Below are 15,013 nucleotides of genomic sequence, written 5' to 3' on the forward strand. Positions count from 1 at the left end.
CGTGCTCTGGGCCGTACATAATTCAGTGCGTTGTCAGATAGTCCTTGTGTAAATTCAGAGCGTTTCGCTCTCAGGAGTGTTCCGGGCAAAACATTGACGCTCTGGCTGAGGAGTAGGGTTTATCCGAGCATTCTGACCTTAACAGCAGATCAAGTACACAAGACTAACTGGCTAAAGTTGCTTAGCTTCAAGCAAAGCAAATCAAGCAAATCAAATCAAACGATATTTGTCACATACAACAGGTGTAGACCTTAGTGAAATGCTTACTTACAAGCCCTTAAACAACAATGCAGTTTTAAGAAAAATAAGTGATAATAATTAAAGCAGTAAAATAACAGTAGCGAGGCTTTATACAGGGGGTACCGGTACAGAGTCAATGTGCGGGGCACCGGTTAGTCAATGTAATTGAGTAATATGTACATATAGGTAGAGTTAAAGTGACTATGCATAGATAATAAACAGAGTAGCAGCAGCATAAAAGGGGGGGGGCAATGCAAATAGTCCGGGTAGTCATTTGATTAGCTGTTCAGGAGTCTTATGGTTTGTTGGTAGAAGCTGTTTAGAAGCCTCTTGGACCTAGACTTGGGTACGGTACCGCTTGTCGTGCAGTAGCAAGAGAGAAAAGTCTATGACTAGGTGGCTGGTGCTTTTGACAATTCTTAGGCCTTCCTCTGACACCGCCTGGTATAGAGGTCCTGGATGGTAGGAAGCTTGGCCCCAGTGATGTACTGGGCCGTACACACTACCCTCCATAGTGCCTTGTGTTCGGAAGCCGAGAAGTTGCCATACAAGGCAGTGACGCACCGTCAGGAGTCTCTCGATGGGACAGCTGAATAACTTTTTGAGGATCTGAGGACTCATGCCAAATCTTTTCAGTCTCCTGAGGGGGAATAGGCTTTGTCGTACCCTCTTCACACACTGTCTTGGTGGGTTTGACCATGATAGTTTGTTGGTGATGTGGACACCAAGAACTTGAAGCTCTCAACCTGCTCCACTACACCCCCATCGATGAGAATGGTGGCGTGCTCAGTACTACTTTCCTGTAGTCCACAATCATCTCGTTTGTCTTGATCATGTTGAGGGAGAGGTTGTTATCCTGGCACAACACGGCCAGGTCTCTGACCTCCTCCCTGTATGCTGTCTCATCATTGTCTGTGATCAGGCCTACCACTGTTGTGTCATCGGCAACTTGATGATGATGTTGGGTGTGCCTGGCCATGCAGTCATGAGTGAACAGGTGGTACAGGAGGGGACTGAGCACGCACCCTGAGGGGCCCCGTGTTGAGGATCAGCATTGCGGATGTGTGTTACTACCCTCACCACCTGGGTGTGGCCATCAGGAAGTCCAGGATCTTGTTTAGTCCCAGGGTCCTTAGCTTAGTGATGAGCTTTGAGGGCACATGGTGTGAACGCTGAGCTGTAGTCAATGAATAGCATTCTCACATAGGTGTTCCTTTTGTCCAGGTGGGAAAGGCAGTGTGGAGTGCAATAGAGATTGCATCATCTGTATCTGTTGGGGCGGTATGCAATTGGAGTGGGTCTAGGGTTTCTGGATAATGGTGTTGATTGAGCCATGACGAGCATTTCAAGCACTTCATGGCTACAGATGTGAGTGCTACGGGTCGGTTGTCATTTAGCAGGTTACCTTAGTGTTCTGGGCACGGGCACTATGGTGGTCTGCTTGAAACATGTTGGTATTCAGACTCAGCAGGGAGAGGTTGAAATGTCAGTGAAGACACTTGCCAGTTGGTCGCGCATGCTCAGAGTACACGTCCTGGTAACCCGTCTGCCCAGCGGCCTTGTGAATGATGACCTGTTTAGGTCTTACTCACATCGGCTATGGAGGCATGATCACACAGTCTTCCGGAACAGCTGGTGCTCGCATGCATGTTTCAGTGTTACTTGCCTCGAAACAAGCATAGAAGTAATTTAGCTCATCTGGTAGGCTCGTGTCACTGGGCAGCTCGCGGCTGTGCTTCCCTTTGTAGTCTAATAGTTTGCAAGCCTCCACATCCAACGAGTGTCGACCGGTGTAGTAACGATTCAATCTTAGTCCTGTATTGACGCTTTATTGATATATTGTTCGTCGAGGGCATAGCTGGATTTCTTATAAGCTTTTGGTTAGAGTCCTGCTCCTTGAAAGCGTTCAGCCAGCTCTACCCTTTAGCTCAGTGCGGATGTTGCCTGTAATCCATGGCTTCTGGTTGGGTATGTACGTACGGTCACTGTGGGGACAACGTCATCGATGCACTCATTGATGAAGCCAGTGACTGATGTGGTGTACTACTCAATGCCATCGGAAGAATCCCGGAACATATTCCAGTCTGTGCTAGCAAACAGATTGGCACAAATTCCAGACACAAATCAAAAGCTTGGGACTAAAATGGTGATCTGCATTTTTGTCAATTTAATTATTGACATAGCTTTGTTCTGTTTAATGTTATCAAACTATATAGTACTTTTAATACCCCAATTCATGTTAAGTTCAAAAGAATGCAATATCAAAATTGCTGACTTGGGGAATGGACTCTACAAGGTGTCTGAAGCATTCCAAAGGGATGCTGGCCCATGTTTACTCCAATAATGTGTCAAGTTGGCTGGATGTCCTTTGGGTGGTTGACAATTCTTGATACACACTGGAAACTGTTGAGTGTGGGAAAACCCAGCAGCGTTGCAGTTCTTGACACAAACTGGTGCGCCTGACACCTACTATCATACCCTGTTCGAAGGATATTTTGTCTTGCCCATTCACCTTCTGAATGGCACACATACAATCCAGGTCTCAATTGTCGCAAGGTTTAAAAATCCTTCTTTAACCTGTCTCCTCCCCTTCATCTACACTGATTTTAAAGTGACAAGTGACATCAATAAGGGGTCATAGCTTTCATCCAGATTCACCTGGTCAGTCTATGTCATGGAAAGAGCCTGTGTCCTTAATGTTTTGTACACTCAGTGTAGGTCCAAGCTCTCATAATGAGAGAAGAAGATATTCTGATCATTTTACTAGTGACTGTCACCGTGCTACTGGCAACAATTCAATTCCGTTTTTAGCCGCTGTTTACTGACCTGTCATAAGAATTAAGTGTGTTCGTAAATTGATCAATTATTCTGCACTCGGGTGCACTGTCGAACAAGAGTGTTCTGCCATTGGATTGTTTTGCCAGTGTGAATGTAGAACCTCTCCCTTAGTTACAGGTTTATAACAATTAACTACAGTTTCTGTATCAACCCTACCTTGCAATATTTCATATCAGAAGACTATATAATAACCAGTATGAAACCCGACCCAAAACATATATCACCATTACTGTAGCAATTATTAACACAACACAGGTAGACGAGCAAGTTAATGTAAAGTTTTATCAACCTTCTTGCCTCTAACTAGCATCCACATGGAGGTAACTAACCACTGGTACAACTGCAAAGGTATTTGACCTCTGTGAGGCCTTTGCTGACCTCTCCTTTGAACAATTGCGTGTGCTTCTGTTGCCATGGTAACCCATTTGACCTCTGACCTCTGTCTGTCCTGTAGATGAGAAGGCCATGGTTAAGATGCGGGACCTGCAGTTGAAACTGGAGGACTTTGACAAGGTCAAGATGATCGGCAGAGGAGCCTATGGAGAGGTGCAACTGGTGAGAAACTCCCTCCGTGTGTTTGTGGCACAAAGATACAATGATATGCAAACAGATTAAGAACATTTACATTCCTCACTGCCTGTGTGAGCTCTTGCGTTCGTGTCTCCCCCTTCCAGGTGCCTGCCTGTCTGTTCGTCTTTGTGTATTTTTCAGGTTCTGTGTACCTTGTAATGAAGGCATGTTTAGACAGGTCGTGTGTGTGTGTGTGTGTGTGTGTGTGTGTGTGTGTGTGTGTGTGTGTGTGTGTGTGTGTGTGTGTGTGTGTGTGTGTGTGGAAAGATGAATTTTGTGTCTGAGTCTTGTGTGAAGAGCTGGGCTGGTCGATCCGTGTGTACATGTTGTTCTGTGGGTGTGTGTTTAAATGTTTTTTTTTTGTGTGTTCATGTTGTTTGCAGAACGTTATGTTATCAAGGGTCTTCAATGGCATTATCTGCAACTTTGTGTCAAAGTGACATTGTATCTCTACTGGTGACTGTTATGTTATGAATGTGTGTTTACACTGCTTTCTTTTGGCGGTTTCCCTCGTAAAAGACATCTTGAATCTCAGTAGCGTCTACTACTTGTATAAAAATAAGTGTGTGTGTGGCCGTGTGGCCGTGTGTAATCGTATACCTCGTCATCTTAATCTCTTATTTTAAAGACTCAATAATGGACAACTCTTAACTGACAGTTGTGGCTGCTTTGCGTGATGTATTGTTGTCTCTACCTTCTTGCCCTTTGTGCTGTTGTCTCTGCCCAATAATGTTTGAACCATGTTTTGTGCTGCTGCCATGTTGTCATGTTGTGTTGCTGCCTTGCTATGTTGTTGTCTTATGTCTCTATGTAGTGTTGTCTCGTCATGATGTGTGTTTTGTCCTTTTAATCCCAGCCCCGGTCCCCGCAGGAGGCCTTTTGCCTTTTGGTAGGCCGGCATTGTAAATAAGAATTTGTTCTTAACTGACTTGCGTAGTTAAATAAAGGTGAAATAAAAAATTACAAAATAAAATGTACCTCCCCTCCTCCAGGTCCGTCACAAGGCGTCTCAGAAGGTGTACGCCATGAAACAGCTGAGCAAGTTTGAGATGATCAAACGCTCTGACTCCGCCTTCTTCTGGGAGGAGAGAGACATCATGGCCTTCTCCAACAGTCCCTGGGTCGTCCAGGTGAGGGAGAGAGACTTACACTCATACACGTACAGTACACACACCTCTCACATACTCCAAATGTCAGTCAAGCTGTTATTGTTGTGATATGTGTGTTTTCCAGCTGTGCTGTGCTTTCCAAGACGACCTCCACCTCTACATGGTGATGGAGTATATGCCTGGTGGAGATCTGGTCACCCTGACCATGAACTACGACATGCCAGAGAAGTGGGTCCGTTTCTACACTGCCGAGGTGGTGCTGGCTCTAGATGCAATCCACTATATGGGTTTCATCCACCGCGATGTGAAACCGGACAACATACTACTGGACCAAAATGGCCACCTCAAGCTGGCTGACTTTGGCACCTGCATGAAGATGGACTCTGTGAGTTTGCAGGGGAGTTGGAGAATTGGCTGAGGGTCTAGGGCAGTGCTACCTGGTCCTGGGGAGCCAAAGGTGTTTGCATTTAGTTTTTTTCACTAACACAGCTGATTCAAGAATCAACTCGTCATCAAGCCTTCACTTGAATCAGGTGTGTTAGTTCTAAGGCAAAAAAACTAAATGTGCACCCCTTCTGGTCCCCAGGAGCAGGACTGGGACTGGGGGTTTTCTGAGTGAGACTCCATCCTAACCCGAAATGGTCTTATGGTAATTCTGTCTGAAACACCAAACTCAAGCCCTAGACCTTACTTTTTTTCCTGCTTTCTTCTGTAACTTAGTTCTAACATGAGCTAATTTTAGACTATTTCCAAGGCGATGAACTGTCTACTGCTAAAATCTGGGTTTGGGGGAATTTCACTGCTCCAGTGCACCACCATGTGGGCAGATTTTGAATTGTTTAGTGTCAATTTCCACATAGAAAGTCCATCAGGTTAATTTGCTGAATCGTGATTTACAGGACAGCTAAGCTGTGCCAAAAAGCTCTTTTACAAATTTAATGGGCCAGTTTCCCAGACACATCCTGACCAACCTGCCCTCTAAATACACCTCTGCTGTCTTCAACCAGGATCTCAGCGATCAATTCCTCATTGCCTGCGTGCGTACTGGGTCTGCGATCAAACGACCACCCCTCATCACTATCAAACGCTCCCTAAAACACTTCAGAGACTAGGCCTTTCTAATCGACCTGGCCCGGGTATCCTGGAAGGATATTGACCTCATCCCGTCAGTAGAGGATGCCTGGTAGCTCTTGCTCTTCAAAAGTGCTTTCCTCCCCATCTTAAATAAGCATGCCCCATTCAAAAAATGTAGAACTAAGAACAGATATAGCCCTTGGTTCACCCCAGACTTGACTGCCCTTGACCAGCACAAAAACATCCTGTGGTGTTCTGCATTAGCATCGAATAGTCCCCGCGATATACAACTTTTCAGGGAAGTCAGGAACCAATATACTCAGTCAGTTAGGAAAGCTAAGGCTAGCTTTTTCAAACAGAAATTTGCTTCCTGTAGCACTAATTCCAAAAGGTTTTGGGACACTGTAAAGTCCATGGAGAATAAGAGCACCTCCTCCCAGCTGCCCACTGCACTAAGGATAGGAAACACTGTCACCACTGATAAATCTACAATAATCGATAATTTCAATAAGCATTTTTCCATGGCTGGCCATGCTTTCCACCTGGCTACCCTTACCCTGGCCAACATCTCAGCACCCCCTGCAGCAACTTGACCCCCCACTTTTCCTTCACCCACATCCAGACAGCTGATGTTCTGAAAGAGCTGCAAAATCTGGATCCTACAAGTCAGATGGGCTAGACAATCTGGACCTATAAAAATTATCTGCAGAAATTGTTTCAACCCCTATTACTAGCCTATTCAACCTCTCTTTCGTGTCGTCCAAGATCCCCAAAGATTGGAAAGCTGCTGCGGTCATCTTCTCTTCAAAGGGGGAGACACTCTAGACCCAAACTGCTACAGACCTATATCTATCCTACCCTGCCTTTCTAAAATCTTCGAAAGCCAAGTTAATAAACAGATCACCAACCATTTCGAATCCCACCTTACCTTCTCCACTATGTAATCTGGTTTCCGAGCTGGTCATGGCTAAACCTTAGCCACGCTCAAGGTCCTAAACGATATCATAACCGCCATTGATAAAAAACAAGTACTGTGCAGCAGTATTCATCGACCTGGCCAAGGCTTTCGACTCTGTCAATCACCACATTCTTATCTGCAGACTCAATAGCCTTGGTTTTTCAAATGACTGCCTCGCCTGGTTCACCAACTACTTCTCAGATAGAGTTCAATGTGTAAAATCGGAGGGCCTGTTGTCCGGACCTCTGGCAGTCTCTATGGGGGTGCCACAGGGTTCAATTCTCGGGCCGACTCTTTTCTCTGTATATATCAATGATGTCGCTCTAGCTGCTGGTGATTCTCTGATCCACCTCTACGCAGACGACACCATTCTGTATACATCCGGCCCTTCTTTGGACACTGTGTTAACAAACCTCCAAACGAGCTTCAACGCCATACAACACTCCTTCCGTGGCCTCCAACTGCTTTTAAATGCTAGTAAAACTAAATGCATGCTCTTCAACCGATTGCTGCCCGCACCCTCCCCGCCGAATAGCATCACTACTCTGGACGGTTCTGACTTTGAATATGTGGACAACTACAAATACCTAGGTGTCTGGTTAGACTGTAAACTCTCCTTCCAGACTCACATTAAGCATCTCCAATCCAAAATTAAATCTAGAATCGGCTTCCTATTTCGCAACAAAGCCTCCTTCACTCATGCTGCCAAACATACCCTCGTAAAACTGACTATCCTACCGATCCTTGACTTCGGCGATGTCATTTACAAAATAGCCCCCAACACTCTACTCAGCAAATTGGATGCAGTCTATCACAGTGCCATCCGTTTTGTCACCAAAGCCCATATACTACCCACCACTGCGACCTGTATGCTCTCGTTGGCTGACCCTCACTACATATCTGTCGCCAAACCCACTGGCTCCAGGTCATCTAAGTATTTGCTAGGTAAAGCCCCGCCTTATCTCAGCTCACTGGTCACCATAGCAACACCCACACGCTCCAGCAGGTATATCTCACTGGTCATCCCCAAAGCCAACACTTCCTATGGCCGCCTTTCCTTCCAGTTCTCTGCTGCCAATGACTGGAACAAATTGAAAACATCTCTGAAGCTTGAGTCTTATATCTCCCTCTCTAACTTTAAGCATCAGCTGTCTGAGCAGCTTACCGATCACTGTACCTGTACATAGCCAATCTGTAAATAGCACACCTGACTACCTCATCCCCATATTATTACTTACCCTCTAGCTCTTTTGTACCCCAGTATCTCTACTTGCACATCATCATCTGCACATCTGTCACTCCAGTATTAATGCTAAATTGTAATTATTTTCACCTCTAGGGCCTATTTATTGCCTACCTCCCTACTCTTCTACATTTGCTCACACTGTACATTGTCTATTTTTCTTTTCTTTTGTGTTATTGATTGTACGTTTGTTTATGTTTAACTTTGTTGTTTTTGTCGCACTGCTTTGCTTTATCTTGGCCAGGTTGTAGTTGTAAATGAGAACTTGTTCTCAACTGGCCTACCTGGTTAAATAAAAATAAAACACAGATTAGGCTTAGTCCTGGACTAAAAATCATGTAGAGTCACCATTAAAAGTGCTTCTTACTCAAGGACTAGGCTTAATCTGTGTCTGGCACACTGGCCCAATATGTTTCACTGTTTAGGTTACCTGCTTTAACGATGTCTCTGTCTGCCTGTCTCCCCGCCTGCCTCTCCGTCTGTCCTTCTCTCTCATTCCAGACAGGCATGGTCCACTGTGAAACAGCGGTGGGGACTCCGGACTACATCTCTCCTGAGGTGCTCAAGTCCCAGGGGGGGGACGGCTACTACGGCCGCGAGTGTGACTGGTGGTCCGTGGGGGTGTTCATCTTTGAGATGCTGGTCGGTGAGTGAGTTTGTCTGATCCTGAATCAGAACGGTGTTCAGGATGTCAATTGGACCGTTGACCTGCTAATGTTAATTCTTTTAGTTTTGTCATTTGGATTGGCGCTAAGCTACTAAAGATGGTTTGATTAACCCCGCTCGGGTGATATGCCTGAGACATCAAGACTTGTGTTAGCTCCCTGAGCTAATGTCTTGGATTTAGCTCAGCGGGCTAACAGTCTTGTGGCATGCCGTACACCTAGGTTTAAACACAGTGGTCACACTACTAGGCTATTCGTGTTTATTGAAGCTAGTTTAACCTCCCCTGTAAAGCCTAACAAAAGCCCCAAAACATATTTTAAATTTCACCTCTCTTTTTAGGCGACACCCCATTTTATGCCGAGTCACTAGTAGGAACATATGGGAAGATCATGGATCACAAGAATAACCTCAACTTCCCTGATGATGTGCAGATGTCCAATGATGCCAAGGACCTCATCTGTGCCTTCCTGTCTGACAGGTACAGTATGTTTGACCTACGTAACAAAGCCCCCATGACCTGTCTGACCTCTTGGATCCTTCAAAGTGTGATCTCTTTTTTTCACACTTTCCTGTGGAGGCTGTTACTGCCTTTTTAAATGAGACGAGCGTGAGGAGGGAGAGGAGAGGTGAGGTATGTGGGAGAAAAGCTGTCCCACTCTAAACGAAAGTGGCTTAACAAAACCTTCATAATCCCTTAATAAGACCTATATGCTTCAGCACTCTTTAGCTTGAGCTAATGTCATGCTACGCCACGTAAAGGGAGGCAAACTGGTCATGCCACATTTTGCAGAGCACCAGACATAAGGTTATGTAGCCTAGTAGGACTTGTTTTACTGTGGATATAGATACTTTTGTACCCATTTCCTCCAGCATCTTCACAAGGTCCTTTGCTGTTGTTCTGGGATTGATTTGCACTTTTCACACCAAAGTGCGTTCATCTCTAGGAGACAGAACGTGTCTCCTAAGGGTGGTATGACGGCTGCGTGGTCCCATGGTGTTTATTTATACTTGCGTACTATTGTTTGTACAGATGAACGTGGTACCTTCAGGCGTTCTAAAATTACTCCCAATGATGAACGAGACTTGTGGAGGTCAACCATTTTTTTCTGAGGTCTTGGCTGATTTCTTTTGATTTTCCCATGATGTCAAGCAAAGAGGCACTGAGTTTGAAGGTAGGCCTTGAAATACATCCACAGCTACACCTCCAATTGACTCAAATGATGTCAATTAGCCTATCAGAAGCTTCTAAAGCCATGACATCATTTTCTGGAATTTTCCAAGCTGTTTAAAGGCACAGTCAACTTAGTGTATGTAAACTTCTGACCCACTGGAATTGTGATACAGTGAAATAATCCGTCTGTTAACCAATTGTTGGAAAAATTACTTGAGTTATGCACAAAGTAGATGTCCTAACCGACTTGCCAAAACTAGTTTGTTAACAATAAATGTGTGGAGTGGTTGAAAAACGAGTTTTAATGACTCCAACATAAGTGTATGTAAACTTCTGACTTCAACTGTATTATGAATTTGCTTAAATGATTTGTGAAGTATCAATGTAGTGCTTATGAACACTATAAATATTGTTATTAAGCCTTGAACAACAAACAAAGTTGTTCTCAGTTTAAACTGGGACCAGAAAAGATGGGAATGACACCTGGGTGAGCGATTCTTTGTTAATGGCTGTTAGATACTTAGGATCATAGTAGTAGTAGTTGATGGGAGTAGAGGTTAATGAGAGGCTGGGACATTAGAGGTATAGTAGACGTCAAACTCTAACCCTTTCTGCTGCCGCACCATGCCTGTCTTATACTCCCCTTCCCCTCTGTTTATTTTCTCTGTCACTCTGCAGTTTCTCTCTCACACCACACACACACACACTCAGATACACACAGAGATGCACACACACCCATACACATTCACCCTACACAAACTAAGGTTATTATAGTAAACTAAATCTGAAACTAAAATAAAAACTACTTAGTAAACTGAAATAAAACTATACTGAAACTATTATCTTTAACTGCAAAACCACGTAAAATAAAAACCAATTATWTTTTGTTTTTTTCTTCTAAAAATCAATTGGGGTTTTGAAGTTTTTTTCCCGAATGGGTTTTTAAGCTTCTGACTGTTGGGTAAATGCTGCCAGTAGATGGCGACATTTCAAATAGGCTTAGCTTGTGCATCAGTATCACTAACTATCAGTAACTAACAGGGTGAGCACGGACTGGACTGGGCCATGGTAGAACAGCTTGTAAAGTTGCTGGAGCCGTTCGCAATCCACACCGACCATCTTCAAACTGACAGCCAGTCACTGTCTGATGTGGTGCCATGCCTTCTCACCTTGAGGCACACGTTCAGTCAACTACTGTTGCCTAACAGTTGTCACAGGTCCTCCTGAAGTCACTGTGTGAGCGCTTCGCATGCATACTGAATCCTCTGGCAGCCAACTTCAATCCAACCCCTGCAGAAGCTTGCCTGATGACCCAAGTGGGTCTCTGGCACTTTGTTCAACAGAGATGGAGCCACTGATGAGGGAAGCAGAGTCTTGTACTTCAGCAAATCAGAGTACAGCTGTGGAGCAGCAGGATCCCTGAAAGATGCCAGCATATTGAAACCATCTTGACCACATTTCATCAGAAATATAGCTTCCTTGCATTGACCATTGTGTCTGAGGTCACTGTCTGCTGTGAAGGTGGGCATGTTTACAGTCACCTCTCTAGTTCTGGCAGGCAAGGATGGCTGTTTATCCAAAGCTGTGCCCTGTGGCACTGGATCTGGTTTCTGCCCCTGCATCCCAAGCGTTCGTGGAGAGAATATTCAGCCCGTCATCAGGCTTGAGAAACCGAACGACCACCTCCCCTGGAACGCAGTGTCTTCTTGAAGATACACCAGACAATCTTGTTAGGTTGAACAGAAACACACACGCTGGCTGGCTGGCTGTGAATGGATAGATTTCTGAAGAAGTGTTGTATTGTGTTTTTACTGTTGTTGATGTTTTTATTAACCCAATTTGAAGAGGGTAGTCAGTGATGCATGTTTAATATTACATTAACATAACCCGTCACATGTGCTAGGACTTCATTTGTTGTTTTTTTCCACTCTGTCAGATAAAGGTACTTGGTTCTTACATCTACTACCAACGGAAATAAAAAAGCATTGGATTGATGTAAACATGGTTAAGAGTTTCCTTGCACCTTATTTCTTCCACCAGTCTAGGCACTTATCCTTTAAATCCAAGTCGCATTAGGATTGTTTTATCATTTAAACCTAACCAAACCTACATTCTGGCCATGGAGTTGTACAGAGTCCCCTAGTGGCCTAAAGACTGTGTTAGCATGGGCAGCGCCATTGAGGCCCTTTTCCATTTTGATTTAGTCAACTGGGCGGAACTTCCAACTTCATTGGCTGATGCCTCCTGATGAACTGGTTGTAGTCATGGCAGCTGGGTCATCGGGAGGGATCAGCCAATTAGTGTATTTTCTTGACAGATAGTTATTTCCAAGATGGAGATGGCCTTAATGGCACTGCATGTACTCTCACAGACGCCATCATGACAGATATAGAGATGTTATGTCTATCCAAGTCTATGGTCCTGGCCCATCACCTTATGTATTACTGCCCCCCAGTGGCAAGAAGTGGCATCACAAAAACAAACTATAGGCCTACAACACATATAGGCCTACAACACTGAAAATAAATAATATACAAATGAAATGGAAATGTTTTCAAACAAACTAAATAAAAAATGGTAAATCAAGTCTGAAATCTAACTGAAACAACTGAATTAAAAAAAATCTATAAATGAATAGAAATAAAAATGAATATTATAGCCCAACTGTATTAACGTTGCTACACACTGATACTTATTCCTCCTGTCACGCTAACTCCTCAGCTCCACCATACGTTATTAACGTTGCTACACACTGATACTTANCGCTAACTCCTCAGCTCCACCATACGTTATTAACGTTGCTACACACTGATACTTATTCCCCCTGTCACGCTAACTCCTCAGCTCCACCATACGTTTTGCCATCAGTGTCGTCTCAATGTGACGTTACTTTTACTTAACTACATTCCTAAAGAAAATAATGTAATTTTTACTCCGTACATGTTCCCCGACACCCAAAAGTACTCGTTACATTTTGAATGCTTAGCAGGACAAGAAAGCCCCTGGCTATCCATACATTAAAAAAACAATCGTGCTCTCTGATTTGCTTAATATAAGGAATTTGCAATGATTTATACTTTTAATACTTAAGTATATTTTAATACTTTTAGACTTACTCAAGTAGTATTTTACTGGGTGACATTCACTTTTACTTGAGTCYTTTTCTATTTAGGTATCTCTACTTTTACTACAGTATGACATTTGGGTACTTTTCCCCTACTGTACTGTACCATTTTCATCCATTATGTGTAAGTACAATAGCTTTGTGTTCATTAAGTTGTTGCTGATGGTTGTACTAAATTATCCTATAATTACACAAGTTGCTTTTGTTTACATTGTGAACCTAGCTAGTCAATGTAGCTAGCAAGCTAGCTAGTACTTGTAGCTTCTTGACTTCTTGACTGGTGTATAAGTGAGGCCATATGCAACCAAAAGGAATCATTTCCTCAACAGCTGATCACTGATGGCAAAGCCGGACGCCCGATGGCTATAGTGTAGCAGGGCCGTTACACACTGTGGTTCACTGACTCACTCACCAGCTCACTCCATCAGTCAGTAAGGACCAGTCCCATCAACTCTCTCTACTCATTAGCTCAGTCAGTCAGTCAGTAAAGACCAGTCCCATCAACTCTCTCTACTCATTAGCTCAGTCAGTCAGTCAGTAAAGACCAGTCCCATCAACTCTCTCTACTCATCAGCTCAGTCAGTCAGTAAAGACCAGTCCCACCAACTCTCTCTACTCACCAGCTCAGTCAGTCAACTCTCTTTCTCTTAATCCTGTCCCTCCCCATCTCTCTTTTTCCCCCATTTCTGTTTTTCTCTCTATTTAGCATTCGGCCCTCTTGTTGTTTTGGTATGCTCGCTCTCTCTCTCCTCTCTTTCCCTTCTCTCCATATTTCTCTTTCTGTATTACCCTATATCTCTTTCATGCTCACTCTCTCGCCTCAGTATTCTGAGCTTCGGGACATGCTCTGTGTGTCTGCCATGGTCTCTCCCATCATGTTTTCTAGTGGGGCACACCCCTCCCTTGCTCTGTTCCTTTTGGCTGAGTCTGGAATGTCCCACACGTGGCAGCCCAAACTGCCGCACCCCTCCGGCCCTGCACCCTGTGGCAGAGGAGGGAGGGAGGGAGGCCAGAGGGGAAGAGGAGGGAGGGAGGAATGCCAGAGGGGAAGAGGAGGAAGGGAATTGCAGCAGTAGATATAGTAGTGTTGTTGACTAGTCTGGTCCCTACTTTGCTCCTGTGTAACTTCCTGGATCTACATTCTTTCCGTATCACTACTCTTACTGGCTGCGTGAAGACTCTTCTTCTACTGGCCGTTACTGACCACTACAGTGGTCGTGAGGCGGTCCAGCCTGGCCAATCAGTGGACTGTGGTCAGTGCCTAGTGGGCTAGTGGTCACTCCAGCTGTGTGGAGGAAAGTGGCGCTTTACTTTGTGTTCATGTTGCGGTCAATTTGCACGTTTGAGTGAGTGACCGCTCTCTGACCACTCCGTCCCATTGGCTATGTACAGGGAGGTGCGTCTGGGGAGGAACGGCGTGGAGGAGATCAAGAGACACCCCTTCTTCACGAACGACCAGTGGACCTTCGACACTATCCGAGAGAGTAAGTGTGTGTGTGTGTGTGTGTGTGTGTGTGTGTGTGTGTGTGTTCAGTCAAACCGTGTGTATTTGTGCGTGTATTTCTTCAGTCATACTGCATGTGTGTGTGTGCCTGTCTGCCCCTCTCTGTCTCTCTGTCTCCTTCCCAATCTGTCTCTCCATCACCCAACTTGTTATTGTCATGACTTGACACTACAGTTCATTCCCATGTAGGGAGCCTGAGTCTCTACTCTATCAGCAGAGACTGAGCAGAACAGTCACCTGTCTATCATCAGCACTGCAGCACAACCCTGCATGGCCAGAGGCCGTGTGTTCACTATCACTCGTCTCAGAGTAGGAATGCTGATCTAGGATCAGCTCTTTCCTGCTGTCCATGTGATCTTATTCATTGTGATCTAAAAGTCAAAACAGATCCTGGATCAGCACTCCTACTCTTGACGTATACTGAACTTTTACTAATCGTTCATTACAGCGTACTACACTGTGCAATGCTACACAGATTCATGCTTGGTGAGGAGTATGTACTTGGGCTCCTCAATC

At 44.6% G+C, this 15,013-nt stretch overlaps 1 protein-coding gene across 1 annotated transcript in view; it reads left to right on the plus strand.

Moving 5' to 3' along the window:
* LOC111954063 (rho-associated protein kinase 2) overlaps window positions 1–15,013 on the plus strand; it is a 60,150-nt gene that overhangs the window by 15,522 nt on the left and 29,615 nt on the right. The window contains exons 4-9 of the mRNA XM_070435736.1: window positions 3,533–3,633; window positions 4,641–4,778; window positions 4,882–5,142; window positions 8,534–8,678; window positions 9,038–9,176; window positions 14,386–14,477. Coding sequence (XP_070291837.1) covers window positions 3,533–3,633; window positions 4,641–4,778; window positions 4,882–5,142; window positions 8,534–8,678; window positions 9,038–9,176; window positions 14,386–14,477 — 876 coding nt within the window. The remainder of the gene's footprint in view (window positions 1–3,532; window positions 3,634–4,640; window positions 4,779–4,881; window positions 5,143–8,533; window positions 8,679–9,037; window positions 9,177–14,385; window positions 14,478–15,013) is intronic.

The sequence above is a fragment of the Salvelinus sp. IW2-2015 genome, linkage group LG28, assembly GCF_002910315.2.
Source record: "Salvelinus sp. IW2-2015 linkage group LG28, ASM291031v2, whole genome shotgun sequence".
NCBI classification, from domain to species: domain Eukaryota; kingdom Metazoa; phylum Chordata; class Actinopteri; order Salmoniformes; family Salmonidae; genus Salvelinus; species Salvelinus sp. IW2-2015.